General features: G+C 38.8%; 1 protein-coding gene across 1 annotated transcript; it reads right to left on the bottom strand.

Moving 5' to 3' along the window:
* Window positions 1-402: 402 nt before the first annotated feature.
* LOC110718858 (benzyl alcohol O-benzoyltransferase-like) lies at window positions 403-4,827 on the bottom strand. Its single transcript, XM_021897780.1, has 3 exons — window positions 4,223-4,827; window positions 2,134-2,407; window positions 403-1,221 (listed from the first exon to the last, which is right to left on the bottom strand). Exons 1-3 carry the CDS (start codon window positions 4,679-4,681, stop codon window positions 557-559), a joined length of 1,398 nt encoding a protein of 465 aa, XP_021753472.1. The 5' UTR covers window positions 4,682-4,827; the 3' UTR covers window positions 403-556.
* Between the last annotated feature and the right edge of the window lie 12,893 nt (window positions 4,828-17,720).

The raw sequence follows: 17,720 nt of genomic DNA on the forward strand, positions 1-17,720 counted from the left end.
TAATTTTTCCACGTCTTATAAAAACGACGTCTCTCTTAAGATGTTAATCCATGTATAGAGTAATTTCATTTCCAACAAAGAAAAATTTCATTATGACATTGTTGATGTAACTCTCTCGTGTAATTGATGATGTTGAATAAACAAGCATTTAATTAAAATTGTAGGCGTGTACTTGATTTTGACTTAACAAGAACACCATTTAAATTGTTAGCGTGTACCTGATTTTGACTGTACAATCACTACGCGTCGATTTAGATTATTGATGAGATTCATACCCTTAGCTAGTACAATGCATAAATGTTAAAGACCACACCAACACAATAAGACCAACCAATGTTTGTAAACTTTATTTTTACTACTTATTATCGATAAACTTATTTTTTCTAGAAAATAAAATAGCAATTCACACAATTTTATTTTTATTTATGAGTCAAAATTTCTTTCCACAATTCCACACATTTTATTACAAAAAGTGAACACTAGCAGAAATCAAACTACATGAATACGTATTGTACATAATTTATAATCGTTATACCACTACATTTGAACCCACCACTCACAAAGAAGAAGAAATAAAAGTGGTTGATCCGGAACGACCAATCGGATGCTCTGGATTACCACTCAACAACCCGTTTAACTCCTTAACAAAAATCTCCATAGCATTACTTGGCAAACAAAGTGGTATCACAATTCCCTTTTCTCCTTTCCCATTTTTAAATGGGATATAAAAACTAGCAACTCCGGGTATCGCCCCGACCCCACCTTTAGCGGGTCCACCATAAGCGGGCAGGCCCCACCCGTAGTCAAGATCCGCAAACCCAGCCCTTGTAACGTCCGAAACCACAAAAGTTCGGACCACGGTGAAGTGGGGCCTACCCTTGAGGACCATAAGGTCAGCAAGTGATTGCATGTACTCATGTGACACTGCAGCCTTGGTCTTTTTAACAAGCTCTAAGGCGTACCCTATTGGGTTGTTGGACAGTTTGCTTGCGGAGGAGATGGCTACCGGGAACGCGAACGCGTTGCCGTAGTAACCCGAGGGGAGAGGTGGGTTGAGTAAGGGTCGGGCATTGAATATGCACATTATTCGGACGATTTCTTCCGGGTCGGGTTGTAGGGCGATGGTACGGCATCTCCATAAACATGCAGTGAGAATTTCGAATGTTGATGATTTTACATGTGGTGGAACGAAACGCTTCAGAGCAGCTATCTCCGTGGGCCCTGATTAGTTAATGAAATAATTTAGAAAGTTATTAACGAAAAATAATATCGTATATTAAATAAGGCGAATTATGGTTAAAATTTAAAAGGTCTAATCTAATCTAGGTCGATGTACGAGTTAGATATGATAGTTGGTATTGCTTGTACAAATGTACAATTGTTTATCACAATAATAATCTAGTATTATAGACATTTCTTTCCATTCACATACCTTTACGTGTAAAGCTAGTTTAGTACTTAGGCCTATACAAATGTACGGAATAATTGATACCAAGTATACTACTTCCTCTGTTCCTAAATTTTTACCCCATTGTAATTAGGTGATAAGATACTAATTGAGTAATTGGTAAAACATGTTACGGAGTAGTAATTAGGGATACTATGAATGACAACTATACTTGTTGAATTTTCAATTGAACAAATTGACATTAATTGTAATTATTAGACCATCTCCAATGACGAGACTTGAGAGAGTTTTTTTTAGAAGAGAGAGAGTATTTTTTACAAAGTATACCAATAAATTGGTATCTAAACTTAGCAACTCCAAAAGAAAGTCACTAAGTTTAGATACCCAACTTTGAGTCTCATTTGACAAAAAGTGTGGGCCCTTATCAATATTATAATATATTTTGTAATTTATTTAAGTTTTGATGTTTTTTTTTTTTAAAAAAAAAACTTACAGTTAATATACTTTAGAGAGTCTCACCATTGGGAAATTAGATTTTACACGGGTTGCTAAAATGAGAAGTGAGTTAGGTATCACCATTGAAGGTAAATAACAACTCATTTTGTATTTTAATACTCAAAGTTGAGTCTCACCAATGGAGATAGACTTATTTTGATAGGAGAATCTTATGTTCTAATTACTAGTCTACTATTGGACTAATAAAAGGAGGTAAGTATGAAACATACCAAAGAAAAAGGACTTGTGAACCATATCATCCAGTGGAATAATGGTACCCTTAGTGTCGGCTACCTCTTCATACTCGCGGTGCTCACAGGTTGCTCGTGGTGGATCACGAGCGCAGAGATGGTGGCGCTCCCATGCGGGCTTAATTGACGGGGATTGGGCCCCACGGGCGAGCTCAGCCACTGCATTCATGAATTGAACTAGGCCCGGAGCATCAGCCATTGTGTGGTTCAGTCTTAGTGCTAATATGAACCCACCACATTTGAGTCTTGTCACCTATTCAAAAAGAAAGTGATGTCTCACATAAATGTTGATTAATGATAATTATACAACTATTTTGAATGATTCAAAAAAATTACTAAGGCTTCCTTTTTTGGTACAAAGTAATCTTTATAACTTGTGTTGATTTACCCACATTTGGCCCATTATTGGTCATCACTTTTCTCATTTGTATAAATCAGTAAATCACATGGGATACTTTGTCATTATTCTTGTACAAAAAATAATGTAACATGCAATTACAGAGTACTTAATTACTTGTTGCGATTTTAGTGAATGAGGGGAAGTAAGGTGCATTAATATTGTGATAATGATAAGAAGAGAAATCGGGTTAGGACTTCAGATGATGTTGATTATTGACGCCTAATTCACATACTTAATACCTAATTCTTGTTAATAGTCTAAGAAATATACGATCATGTCTAATACGGACGTATGTATATAACACTTTTTTTTTGGGTCTCATTGAATTTGTAGTTGGCCACATTGGAAGTATTGGTAAATAACGTTAATTCCTATAAAAGTTACTCGTAGGTTTATAGCCGCAGGGAGTCATAAATTCAATACTACTGCTCCATTGCTCCGTACAAATCAGACAAGTAGATAAGCAATTACTCTTTTTTTTTTGAATTTGCCCCGGTAAGCTCTGACTACTTCTAGATCCAACTCAGGTTATACACCGGGATATGGTGGGTGAGTCTCTCAATAAGAGTTTTTTACATTCAGTGAGACTCGAACTCAAGATCTTTCTTAAGAGACATCAAGTTGTTTATCATTTGAGCCAACTCTTATTGGTAATTACTCCGTATTTATTAAAGTATATTATTGTCTTAGAGGAATGCAGAAAATTTATTAATGTTGCAGTCAATCTATGCATGGTCAATATTTTACCTCTGAGGACCACTGCACACATATTGATTAATGTTGCAGTAAGACTAAGTGCAATTCACTTATAACCAATCTTATTTGATTTGGTATAGTTTTAAAACTGACTAGTGACTACTAATCATCTAGATTAAAAATATTCATCAATTTTAAAGATCTAATTTGCTCTGGTTAAATCTGATCATCTTACAATAAAGTAAATATTTGCATTAATTAGCTAAACTGAAAATAGCCAGAACCCTGTAAAGCAGTAACGAAAGATGTTAATCTGTATGTTTTATTTCTTGTCGAGTAAAGTTGAAAAGAGATAAAATTGATATGACTGTGATACAGATGAGGATGTAAGAGTGAATTGACCATTATAAAGGTTTATTTTACAAATCTCTATTTCTTAAATATTGCCCATTTTTAACATTCTAAGGGCTTAAAAACTTAGATCACAAATTCCCGTTAACACATTAGAAATAATATAACATACATGTGAAATTATGTTAATATCTTTTCAATGTCTATAAATACCAACTTTTTATAATTTTACACGGAATTGAAAATATTAACATTTCAAAACATATTTGAGAATTGAGAAACCTTGAATTATGAAAAAATCAAATGGTACAACGTTACATATATTAAACAATTCCGCATTTAATTAACATATTTTAACAATTTCAGTATAATTATATATATATACACGAACTACTTTATACTTCTAAGTTAATTGAAACTTATTAGAATATAATCTCAGTATTTTACTTTTATAACACAATTTTTTTGTAACTTTAACTATTCAAAATTTGCATTGAATACGTGAAAGAAAAGTGAGTCAACTAAAAAAAACGGTAAGAAATCAAGCTCATAATCTTAATAAACCAAAAAATTAATATACTTTGAAAAATATATCATACTAAAAACGAAATGTTGAATTACCTGGATGAGAATCAAAGGAGTACCTAAGACATCAGTAGAACCAGGAACATCAAAAACCAACTCTTCCAAACGAGGAAAAGGCGGTTGAAGTGCATCACCAAAATCCTCAAGACTAACATCAGCATCAGCCTCAATAAACATGATCCCTTCTCCATTACACTCTACTACCAATTTCCTCCCGGCTTTCTCCCTAAGCCGCCCCGCAAACGGGTAATACAACACTAAGGCCTTTGCGACGGCCTCCTTGATCACTCTGGCCGGGTCCCGACCAGAGTGTTTTTCCTCATTCCGGTAAAATAGAATTACCGGAATTTGGAACCGGAGGCCGTCTTGGTCATCAATATCCGAGAGTTCCTTGAACTCATATGGGGTGGGCCTAGCCGGAGCGATTAGCTCCGGGGCTCGCCTTGTAACGTTAAACATCAAGGATGTTTTTGTTCCACCTATGGAATGTGCCATATTGTAATAATGTAGTGTGGAGTATTACTAAGGACTAGTACAAGTAAGAGAGTGGAAAAGAGATGGATAATAATGTAGTTTGAGTTGGGTGTGTGAAATAATATGAGGATATTTATAGAAAATGTGGATGGAAAAAGGTGAAATGTTGGGATTTTAATTGGAAGGAGTGATAATACAAACGAAATTGTCCATGCATTTGCAAGGAAATGGTACCAACACTCTTATGATGCAACTAACGTAACATACTTACATACATACCAACCCCACTTTTGTTTTTTACTTTAATTAATAATTTGATCGAAGACTTGTAACTAAAGTAGTACGTACTATAGTTTGAAAAGGACGTAGTCTACTTAATTAGTCCTAATAAGTAATAAATAATCTTAATATGTAGCTAGTGAATGAATGTTTGAGACAATATTATTTTTCTTTATTTTTTGTCAAGTCAGGAAATATTTTTGTCATGATCTACATGATAAGTAATTGTTTGATATATGAAACAAAAATTTCTTTAAGGTTTGAAAATGAGAAAAAAAATTACTCATTCTAAATTATTGATGAATTGAGGTACAATAAGAAAACATGTCTATAATACTTATTTGTAATTACTATGGAATATAAAATCGTTGGAAACCTCACTTAGTCACTACATATTTGTCTAAATATTTTGTAAAATATGTTCTACAACTTGTATTATCTTTTGTTTTGAATCATTATACAATGATGTTGTATTAATAATAGTTAAGTTAGATTTAAAACTGAAATACTTGCATGAAAGAAAAGTGCCACATGACACACATATATATACTTTCTTTCAATGTAGTTTTTATATTGTCGATATATGCTATCCTTAATCCTTATGTTGCAAATAGCCAAATAGGAACCACTGACAAATAATAATGATGCAAAAGAAAGCTATGTGATAAGGTCAAAGGCAATAAAGAGGAAGAAATTACCGTGAAGATATTTTTTTGAAACATCACTACCATATATTTAAAGGTTTTCCATAAGTTGGAAAAACAAGTACTACTCTGTAGTTTATAGGTTTTTCCGTCCTTTATTTGATTATGCTTAGAGATATTATTCCATCGTGTTAAATTTGTGTATTAGAAAATGTGATAAAGAAATGTGTCAACTAAAAAAAAATGGAGTAAATATATTTTGTCGGGAGCATCGGTATGAAGGACCGACTTGTGATTTAAGTACAATATGTAATAGTGTAATACAAAGTATTTAAGAGGCAAAGACTTTTCAAATAAATTTTTCCTTTTGTTTCGGGGTTTTCCGTGTCCCTCGGGAGAGTTACAATACTAAAACTGGATTTCGAGCGCCTATACCTGCAAAACAACGGAGACTCCGGTTTGGTAGAGTTCCGCCTCCGATGATCAAGTTAGAACGTGTTCAGATAATGTAAAAAGTGCGGAAAGTAAAGTATCTTTTCGGTTTTCGAGATCAGGAGTAAAAATGTCATCAATGTACGCCTCTACATTCCTCCCAATCTGATTAATGAAGACTGTATTAATTATTTGTTGGAAAGTAGTAGGCGCATTTTTCAGCCCAAACGGCATCACAGTGTAACAGAATAACCCTTGATCAGTGACGAATGCCGCCTTCTCTTGATCTTTTTTCCACAAGGGTATCTGATGAAAGCTTGAGTAGGCGTCCATAAAGCTCATTAAGGCATGACTGGATGTAAAGTCGACTAGACTGTCGATCTTAGGAAGGGGATAATTGTCCTTCGGGCATGCCTTATTTAGGTCTGTGTAGTCAACACACATGCGCCAGGTACCATTTGGCTTTCTTACAAGAACAACATTTGCAACCCAATCCGGGATGTAACATTGCCGGATGAACCCGGCATCCAACAACTTCTTTACCTCGGTGGCTTCCGCTTGAGATCTCTCCTCGCCATGATTTCTTTTCTTTTGCCTAACATGCTTCTTTTTTGGATCTATGGCGAGCTTGTGGACAACGAGATCCGGGCTGATGCCTAGCATCACTTCCACTTCAAAGGCAAAAATGTCCTTGAATTCTTTCAGTAGATGGTGCAAGTCTGCACCTAATTTTGCAAATGCAACCGTCCCAACCTTAACAGTTCGCTCCGGACGTGTATCGTCTAAAACGATGTCAATATGTTCACCTGCCGGCTGGGGACGGAGATCATCTGACCATTTCCCGGTCAGTGATTGCTATTGATTATCTTTTTTTACGGCCATCAACTGGTCCGCCTTCCTCTTTTTGCTGGCTGCTGTTGGAGTAGGCGCGGTTTCCTTGAGTTCATCAAGGTCTATGGGCTCTTCGCCTTGGCCAGATGCGGCCACAGTAGGCTTGACGTCTGAGAGATAACACTCCCGCGCCGTCTTCTGATCTCCATTCAGCGAGCCTATAGACCCGTCATCCTTCTCAAATTTTAGGGGCATGAGGGATGGGAGTATAATAGCCTTGGATTCGTTGAGGGTTGGATGGCCCAATATCAAATTATAGGCAGTCAACTCTTCAACAACCAAGAACTTGACGATCATGTGGCGTCCTTCCCCCTTCTCCCCTATCCGGATGGGTAGGTCAATCCTCCCCACCGGATGCACTACTCCACCCCCAAAACCAACTAAGGGGAGATAAACTTTATGCATACTGCTAGGCTTGTACTTGAGTTTTGCCAAGCACTTGCAGCTGATAAGGTCCGACGAGCTCTCGGTGTCGATAAGGATCCGACCTACTCTTTGGTTGGCCACCTTACATTCAAGGACTATGGGGTCATCATGAGACCGCCTGACCTTGCCCTTGTCTTTTCCAGTGATAATGACCTCAGAAAAGGTGTCTTTTGACGTCTGGCCGTCATCAACTGAGTTGATATCCAACCGCCTGATGTAGTCCTTGGTGTCCCGGATGGTTGGACCCCCTCCAGAAAAGCCTCCTGCTATTGTATAGATCGGCTCTTCATCAGTGTCTGAGCTAATAGCAAGTTGGGATGCCTTTTTAGACGGCTGTCCATTGTTTGTTTTTAGGGTCACCTTAGACTTCAAGATGTAGGACTTCAACACCACTTTATCAGCCAGACGGTTCAACAACAGTATGAGGCTATAACAGTCGTTGGTGTCATGGCCTATGTCCTCGTGGAAATGACAGTATTTGTTGTTGTTTCGATTTTTGACGGAACCCTTCTTTGCAGCCGGTTTGTCAATAGTACCCAGCCTTTGATCTCCATGAGGATGGAGTAGCAGTCCTTGTTAAACTCGTACTTGGGAACATACGATTTAAACACTTTTTCCTTCTTCTTTTTCTGGGATGGCTGCTTAGAGTCATCTGCCACCAGACTTCTTTTCTCTTCTTGCTTTCTTCTTTTTTGGTCGGCTAAGCAGATCGACTCTCTTTTTTGTCAGACTTTTTAGGGTCTGACTGCTTACTGATGGCACAAAGCTCAGTCGCCTGTATATAGGCTTCCGCCTCCATCAGGGCTTCTAGGAGGATAACAACCCTCTTCCTGACGAAATCGAACTTAAAGGTCGATATGTCTTTCAGACCTTTAAAGAAGTCTGTGTAAGCCACTTTGTCAGACAGGCCCTGAATCTGAATTCTCATAAGATTGAACCGCCTGACGTAGGACCTAGACCTTCTCTATCTCCCTGTTGTATGGCACCCAAGTCCAGACTTATTTTCTTAGCAGGAATGTTCATAGAGAAGTTGGAAGCAAACAAGTACGCAAGCTTCTTGAAGCTATTAATGCATCCGGTTGGCAGGTTGCCAAACCATCGTTGGGCTATGCCCTTCAATGTTGTCGGGAAGCATCGGCACCAGGTGGCATCATCCAACCCCTGTAAGTACATGAGGTTAATGTAAGCCATTAGGTGGTCTTCTGGGTTGGTGGTACCATCATAAGTATCTACTAACACATTCTTAACCTTGGCCGGTTGTGCCGCCTTGGTTATCTCCTTGGAGAACGCAGAAGTTTGTTCCCCAAGTTTGAGCAGACGAAGCTGCTAGTCTAAAGGTTAGGCATTCTGGGCCACCTGACCCCTAAAGAGGGCTGGCTGCATGTATGGTTGTCCATACGGCATGTATGGCTGCTGAGGCACATACGGAGCCGAATGGATTATCTGAGGGCTTGAGTGGACAAACAGACCGCCTGACTGGCCCTCTCGGTTTGATTGCGAATACCTCATTGAGGTATCCTGAAAGCTGTCTGGGTAAGTCGAGGTTGAGGCCGACTCAAACAGTTGTTGACTTTTCTTCTACTGGATTAACATCCGAGCGTCAGAATAAGTCTTCTTTGATCCATCTGGCTAAACATGCCAGATGGCCTTCTTCTTCCCTGTTTCAGGGAATCGGATCTTAGACAGATCAATCAAGGGTCGGTTCTCATCCTTTGGTTTGGGAAGCGGAGTAGGCACTCGGTCCTTGACTGGCTTTTTCTTCTTGGCCGACTCACTCCTGCTGGAGCCAGCCGTCTTCTTGTTGATTAGGTCCTTGATTTCCTCTTTGAACTTGTCATGAATTTGATGAGTTCATCTCTAGTAACTGGGGTTGCGCCTTCTGCCGCCTGGTGTTGTCCAGACGACTGTCCGATTGGCTCGCCTGGACCAGCTTGATCTGCGCCCCGTCCCCTTGTTTCCATGGGACGGGTGCGCCTGGTTCTGAATGACCCGTTTGGGGCCACATAGGTTTCGACATCGATGTCTTCACCATTGTCTTGGTCTGTATAGACCTCAAAGTCGGCCGTAGGCCGTTTCTCATTGGTACAGACTCATGTGAAGCCATCTTAGAAGTACTCTCCCCACTGACGGCGCCAAATGTTTATGGGTTTTCCTTGTCCCTCGAGAGAGTTACATCACCAAGACTGGATTCCAAGCGTCTGTACCTGCAAAACAGCGAAGACTCCGGTTTGGTAGAATTCTGCCTCCAATAATCAAGTTAGAACGTGTTCGGATGATGTAAAAAGTGCAGAAAGTAAAGTATCTTCTCGGATTCCGAGATCATGAGTAAAAATCTGCAATTAATGATTGCTCTATTTTTGTGAATATTTCTGAATGTTTTCCCATGGGGAACATCTCCTTATTTATAGGGTCTCGTGATGCCATCTTAGGTTACGGAAACCTAGGAATGGTGGGCTTTCTCAGGAATTGGACCAGGAAGACCACCTTTTTCCCAATGACTGGTGTGCCACGTGTCAAGAGAGGATTGGTTCTTTTGAACCTCTCGTAAAGTGACACGTGTCACCATCTGATTGGTCCACATGACCCTGGGTATTTTTACCCAAAACATTTTTAATAGGAAAAAAGAGTATCTAATCAAAAAAGAATGAAGAAGGGAAAACGAGTAGAATTTCCTTCAATTCGTTACTTCCCCACAAGCCACTAGCTAGAAGTGTCTCTTTCTCCAAATTTTTTTGCCTAAAAATTAAAAGAAAAACGAGTATTAGTTAATAACTTAATAGTTAATACATGTCTTTTTTTCTTGAAAAAGATTTGAAAAAAGATGTATGTCATGGTTTCTATTGCTAAGTGATTGTTCTTTGTGACTGCTTTTTTACAAGGTTTTTTATGAGGAGATTGGGGTTTTGGTGATTATATTCCTTCACGGTGTAATTAAAAAAATTCCATCCTTCTCAGAAAAATTGGGCCATTTGGTTTTTTTTTTTAATCAACTTTGACCATCTTTTTTTATTACTATTATATAAAATAAAATTTTAATTAAAAACTTGATATTCCAATAATATACATCAAGATAAATCCAACAACAACTTATTTTTCAAAATTTTATTTTACGGAGCATATAATAGCAAAAAAAAGATGGTCAGATTTGATTTAAAAAAAAAAAGGGGTAAAGTATCTTAATTACTCTGAGACGGATAATGTAACATCTTTTATATATTGAATCACTAGTAGAAAAAAAGAATTAGGCAACCCCCCTATGGCAACGGTTCATGAAAACCGTTGCCAACTTGCTGTGAGCGCCATTTTAAAAAAAAAAAAAATTGGTTACATTTGGCAACGGTTAACCGTTTCCAATTGATAAAATTTAAAAAAAAAAAAAAAAATTAAAAGGGGTAGATTGCCAATTTTAAAAAAAAATTTCGGGTTTTTGAATACAAACAGCAAGACTGTGCAAACGTTCTTCTTTCACCTCCAAAAACGCGCGCCTTCCCTCTCCCCAAACTATTCCTCCATTGAATTGAAGCTTCCATTGAAGGGGTTTGTTCTTCTGCCCCCCTCAAGCACGCACTCCTCTGTTTTTGCTCTCACCTCCAAAAACGCACGCACTCACGTTTTTGCTTTTGCCTCCCTACACACGCACTCAACTCTTCTCTTCTGCCTCCCTCCATATATGCTTGCATTATTGAAGTATGTAGCAGCTCCTCCATTGTTATAGCGCTCCTCATTGCTAGGTAAGTCGTAATAGCGCTCCTCCATTGTTATGGTTTTTGAAGAATTGGTCTTTAAATTAGTTAATATTGACAAGTTTCTTGTAATTGCTAGGGTTTGTCAAGAATTGGTCTTTTGTGTTAGCATGAATTGGGTCTGTGATGCTGGAACTTGAATAGAGTTATTTATAGTTAGACGTTCCTTGGTATTGAAAAGATGATATACCCTTGTATCTTATTACTATAATTTGACAGATGTTTGTGATGATACCGTGTCTGTCAAACTGGCTTCGAATGAATTGAATGAAATTTTAAAAAAATTCAGCCAAACTGCTGAATATACATGTATACAAGCTTCCTCTGATTCTAATTTTAGCAATGCACCAACTGTCCTCAACCTTGTTGCTGCTTTCATTGCTGAATTTCAGCCAAAGACATGGATAGAAAATAGTTTCTATATATACCTTTCTAACTTGCATTTTTATGAACCATATTTGTTCATTTATACGCGCAAGGCTCAGCTCCCCCTCCATTGAACGCATAAGGCTCCCCCTCCACAAATGTAAGGCCTTTTTAAGTTGTTATTGTATTTAGTACAAGCTACATTTCCTATATTTCTAAATTGTTATGAGAACTTTATTTATCATCACTAATAAAGTTGAGAATTTTATTTTGTTTATAGGATAATTTAGTCCTTTTTATTTAAGAGAACAAAGTTGAGAGTTTAGGGTTTAGGGTTTAGGGTTTAGGGTTTGAATATACTTTTCTTTATGAGTTGCTTCTCACTATATATATGCGTGTTTCAGGCTAAGAAATGGGTGTCAAGGGCTTCTAGGGTAAGATCATCAGTTTGGAGAGTGGGCGGAAAACATCCTGGTATGGTATCTTACTCTGAGTGTCCTTGTTCTTGCATTGCTCACTAATATCATTCTTATCTTTTCCCTTAATCTGGTTTTCTATTTGTGTTCTATATAGGTTACACTGAAAAAGATTATCAGGAATTTTTGGGCAAAGCATAGACCTTGGCATTGACCTTCTATTTGAGAGTGTTGAGCCTTTATAGGTACTCAGGTGTATATATATATATATATATATATATATATATATATATATATATATATATATATATATATATATATATATATATATATATATATATATATATATATATAAAACTTTATATGCTTTAAATAAGTTCTTGGTTGCACAATTTTGTGGAGATGGTGTGTGATATAACTTTAGTGCATCTTCTATCATGATGTGTGATTAATCCATTGGTTTTTAATTGATTGCATGTATCATCATATGCCTAGATACCCGTTCAAGGCTTTCTCATTAGGAGAAAGTCTTGAATAGTCCCCGGTTGGGACTGTTCTTGAACGTTTACTCTCACTTAGGTGGTGAATGTATGTCAGTTTTTTCGATTTTAAGGAACATCTTAGCTTAGAATTTCCTGGATCACCATGTTCTCTGGGTACATATGTGGGTAAGTAATTACCTACGTCGTGTACTTGGAGAACTGGGGGGAAATGCTGCCGGATTTTCCTTAAAATTGGAAATCTGATATACATTCACTAGTGAGAGTAAACGTTCAAGGATGGGTTAGGTTGGAGTGATAAGGACTCTTTGGAAGCATATATGCATTTTTGTATCTATATGAATGTTATATGCATGTTGTGTGTTTGAATTTGATTTGTATATATAATAGATGTAGCAATTATACATTATTCGTAATATGTTGCCATGTTTAGAGACAATTTACTTAATGGAGAGGGATCGTGGATGGATGTATGGTAGACGTGATAAATTAGAATTCTTTAATGGGGTTCAAGAGTTCTGCGAGACGGCTTCATCTTATCAGCGCAGAATGGGTTTCGAGTGCCTCTATTGTCCTTGTGTTGATTGTAATAATGTGAAGGTGGTAAATAGTGTTGATATCATTAGAGATCATGTAGTTTGTCGTGGGTTTAGGGTTAAATATCATGTGTGGATTTGGCATGGTGAAGAAGGAGAGTACAGTGGGGATGTTATTGGGTATGATGTGCATGATGATAGAAGCAATGATATCCGTGTGGACGAGGAATACAAGAATGATGAACATATTGATGATGATGGTGCTGAGGAGGGATTTGAGGATGATCATGTGGATGAGGTTGAGGATGAAGGTGTGGATGAGATGATGCGTGGTTTTGAAGGTGACGTGTTTGAGTCATTATCGGAGGCTTCTAAAAAGCCTTTGTATCCTGGGTGCAAAAAATACTCCAAACTATCAGCCGTGCTAACTCTTTTTAACATTAAGTCGAAGCATGGGTGGACGGACAGTAGTTTTACTTCCTTGTTGAGCGTGTTAAGTGAGATGTTGCCAGATGGGAATGAAATTCCTAAGTCTTACTATTACGCTAAGAAGCTCATGTGTCCATTTGGTTTGGAGTATAAGAAGATACATGCATGTCTTAATGATTGTATTCTTTACCGAAATGAATATGAAAAATTGGAGGAGTGTCCAAGATGCAAGAAGTCGCGCTACAAGCGCAAGAGTTGCAATGCTGGTACGAAGGGACCTCCTGCTAAGGTGTTGTGGTATCTTCCCATAATTCCTAGGTTTAAGCGTCTGTTCTCTTTACCAAAAGACGCTAAGAACTTGAGGTGGCATGCAGAGGGAAGAAAGAAAAACAGAATGCTGAAGCACCCAGCCGACTCCCCGCAATGGAAGAACCTTGATATGAAGTTTGGGGAATTTGGTGATGAAGTCAGAAATTTAAGGCTTGGTTTGTGCACGGACGGGATGAATCCATTTGGCACTCTTAGTAACCAGCACAGCACATGGCCGGTACTTTTAGTGATCTACAATTTGCCTCCTTGGTTGTGCATGAAACGAAAATATGTAATGCTTTCACTCTTGATATCGGGGCCAAGGCAACTTGGAAACGACATTGATGTGTATCTTGCGCCATTGGTTGATGATTTGAGAAAGATGTGGGACGAAGGGGTTTCCGTGTTTGATGCTCATAAGAATGAGATGTTCACATTGGGTGCAGCTCTTATGTGGACCGTTAATGATTTTCCTGCATATGGCAACTTGTCTGGGTATAAGAATAAAGGGAAAAAGGCATGTCCTATTTGTATTGATGATACGCCAAGCAGACGCCTTGATCATTCTTTCAAACAGGTGTATTTGAGGACAAGAAGGTTGCTCAGGCGCGATCACCCGTACCGTCGGCAGAAAAAGGCTTTCGATGGGACGGTGGAGGAGGGGACTGCTCCTAGGCCACTGACTGGTGAGGAGGTTTACGCTCGGGTCAAGGGTGTACGAACAGTATTTGGGAAATCTGAAAAAGCGGCGGAATCATTTGCTCTCTTTAAAAAAGAATCAATCTTTTGGTTGCTCCCGTACTGGAAAGAACATGACGTTAGGCATTGTCTTGATGTAATTCATATAGAGAAGAATGTGTGTGACGCTCTTGTGGGAACGCTGATGAATATTCAAAACAAGACAAAGGACGGAAAGGGTGCACGTTTAGATTTGGAAAAGATGGGGGTGCGTCAAGAATTGTGGGTTCAGCAAAGGGTTAGTAAGGGAAAGGAACAGGAAAAGGAAAAAGAAATGGGTTCGAAAAAGGGAAAGGGGAAGAGCAAGGGAAAGGGAAAGGCCGCGGATGCGTCGAAGAAGAAAAATGAGGGAAAAGCCAAAGAGGGGAAGGCCTATTTACCTCTGGCTTGCTACACATTGTCAAGGGTAGAAAAACGGATATTTTGTGAATGTCTGTATGGCATTAAGGTTCCATCAGGGCATCTAACATGAAAAGATTTGTATCCTTAAATGGAGAATTGAAGCTGACAAGTATGAAATCCCATGATTGTCATGTTCTGATGCAAGTTTTTCTACCAATTGCAATACGTGGTATTTTGCCAAAGCACGTGAGGGAAGCTATTACAAGCCTCTGTTCGTTTTTCAATACAATATGTAGCAAAGTGCTTGATCCTTTTACCCTTGATGCTTTACAGGCGGATGTGGTTGTGACTTTGTGCAAATTTGAGATGTACTTCCCGCCCTCGTTTTTCGACATAATGGTGCATTTGATTCTTCATTTGGTGCGTGAGATTAAGTTGTGCGGTCCAGTGTTCACGAGGTGGTGCTATCCTTTTGAAAGACACATGGGTACATTGCAAGATAAAGTTAGGAATCGGGCTCACCCGGAAGGAAGTATGATTCAAGGGACCGTGGCCGAGGAGATTGGTAATTTTGTGGCCGACTATATAGCCGTTGCTGAACCTATTGGTATTCCTACTTCTCAACATGAAGGTAGACTTGATGGTCATGGCACAATCGGGTCGAAACGAATGTCACCTGATCGAGAGCAGTTCTTACAAGCACACCTTTATGTATTGCACCATGTTGCAGATGTTCACCCATATTTAGACGAGCACATGGCTAGTTTGCGTGATGAGTTTCCGTCGAAAGGTGAAAGGGCACTGATGCAGTTGTACAACAAGAAGTTTGTGAGTTGGTTTCGTGATCGAGTGATGGGTGGAATGGATGAGAGTGTCACAGCTACAGTAAGGTGGCTTGCTTATGGTCCTAGGGATGATGTTCGCTCATTTGAGGGATATGACATAAATGGGTACACATTTTGGACTGAGCGTCAAGATTTGAAATCATCCTCGACCCAAAACAGTGGTGTAATGGTTGTGGCATCGTCAAGGGAGTTTGCAAGTGCTAAGGATAAATCACCCGTTGATGCAGAGTTGTCATACTACGGTCGAATTCAAGAAATATGGGAGCTTGATTATTGTGACTTCACGATTGCTCTTTTCCGGTGTAAGTGGGTTGATAATATCAGGCGTAACATCAAATTTGATGACTTTACTCTTGTAGATCTTGGCAACCTGAATGATAGTGCGGAACCATTCATCCTTGCATCTCAAGCTAAGCAGGTGTTTTACGTATCTGACCCTGCCGACTCAAAATGGTCTATTGTGCTAGCCGACAAAAGAAGAATCCTTGGCGTTGGAGATGTCAAGGATGAGGAAGAATATGATGCCTTTGATGACTCGGCACCTTTCACTGTTCCTAGACCTGCTGTGCCAAATGATAAAGACGACCAAGCCAATAACACGAGATCAGACCACGATGAAGGAATATTAGATTGAGGTACTGTATATTTCTGTTAGTTTGAATTGCAGGCGTAGAAAGAATTTAAAAATCACATTTTTGGTGAAAATGAATGAAATTGTTGAATTACTTGCCCATTTTTCTTATATTCTTTTAAATGAATAAATTAACTTGCATCACCATTTTCTATGTTTATTTGTATTATAATTCAGCAATTTATATATGATTATAAGTTTACCTTACAATTCAGCAGCTAATAACGTGTTATGTTTGTAATGACAGGTTTTAACATCTAATGGCGGACGATCGATTCCGTGTTCGAGTTGAGGATGTTGAATCTAACTCAGATGATTCATCTAAAGATAGGGACCAGCCGTATGATGTGAACAAGGAAACTGATTTGGGTGAGCCAGAAGATCAGGCGCAAGATGTATTGGAGAGAATGATAGATGACTTTGAAATTGCAGCTGAGAATGCGCCTCCAATCGATAATGCCATTATGGAGCCGTTTCGTGAGGATCAAAGTGGAGGGGGGGTGCAGGCACCAGCGAAGAAAAAGCAGAGGGGTCCGACGACAGCTTTCAAGAAACCTGTCGGTCCTATGGTCTTGGAGTATGACAGGGTAGGGCAACCCTCAGGTAAATGGCGGCGTCAGTATGCTGGTCAAGTTGGGATATGTGCGCGCAAAATCCCCATTACGCTTCGTATGAGCGACGTGCCTATAGGCTTGATTGACACGTTTTGGAATGATACCAGGGTAAAGTTTATGGATTCCACATTATTTATAAACAATTTCAATTTATTGTTATGTTATGTTATGGAAGACCAGTATGCTGGTCAGGCTTGTTTGTTATTTGTGCTTGCAGAGTCTATTTAACATTCCAAATGAGTACGCCAAGCGAAGGGTGTTTGAATCCTTACTTGCGGCAAGATTCAGAAGCTTCAAGTGTAACATAGTTCGTCGGTTTATCACAAAGAAACTTGTGAGGAAACCAAAGAACAAGAAAGGAGGTGGCAGTGATGATGATGTCATCGATGAAGAGAAACTCCCATGGAAAATATGGCCTAGCATATCGAAGGATGATTGGGACGCTTTCGTTCTTCAAAAATGTAAAAAAGATGAAATTGTAAGTTATAACTCTGATGAAAATTGTGTTGTAATTTATCGTCTTTTTTATTAGAAATGAAACTAACATGTCTTTTTATGTAGGAAATGAGGGAGCAGAATTCCAAGAATGCATTGCAAAAGCAATACCACCATCATATGGGAGCAATGACGTATGATGAATGGAGGGATACGTGGGTGAGTGAAGGAGTATACCCCACTGCGCTTCTAGGGTCCTCCACAGCGTCGTCTGACTCCACGACCAGTACTTTGGTCCATCAAGAAAACTGGAAAACTGGAAAATGGTCCATCAAGGCTCCGGAAACCAAAGAAATGACAGATAAGCTAGTAAGCAACTATGAACTAGTGAACTACATTATTCATTTGCATGTATATCACTTTATATAAACACTTACTTCATGTTGCCATTTTGTTTTTGCTACAGCTTGAGTACATTGGAGAG

This window comes from Chenopodium quinoa, unplaced genomic scaffold (assembly GCF_001683475.1).
Source record: "Chenopodium quinoa cultivar QQ74 unplaced genomic scaffold, ASM168347v1, whole genome shotgun sequence".
Lineage (NCBI taxonomy): Eukaryota > Viridiplantae > Streptophyta > Magnoliopsida > Caryophyllales > Amaranthaceae > Chenopodium > Chenopodium quinoa.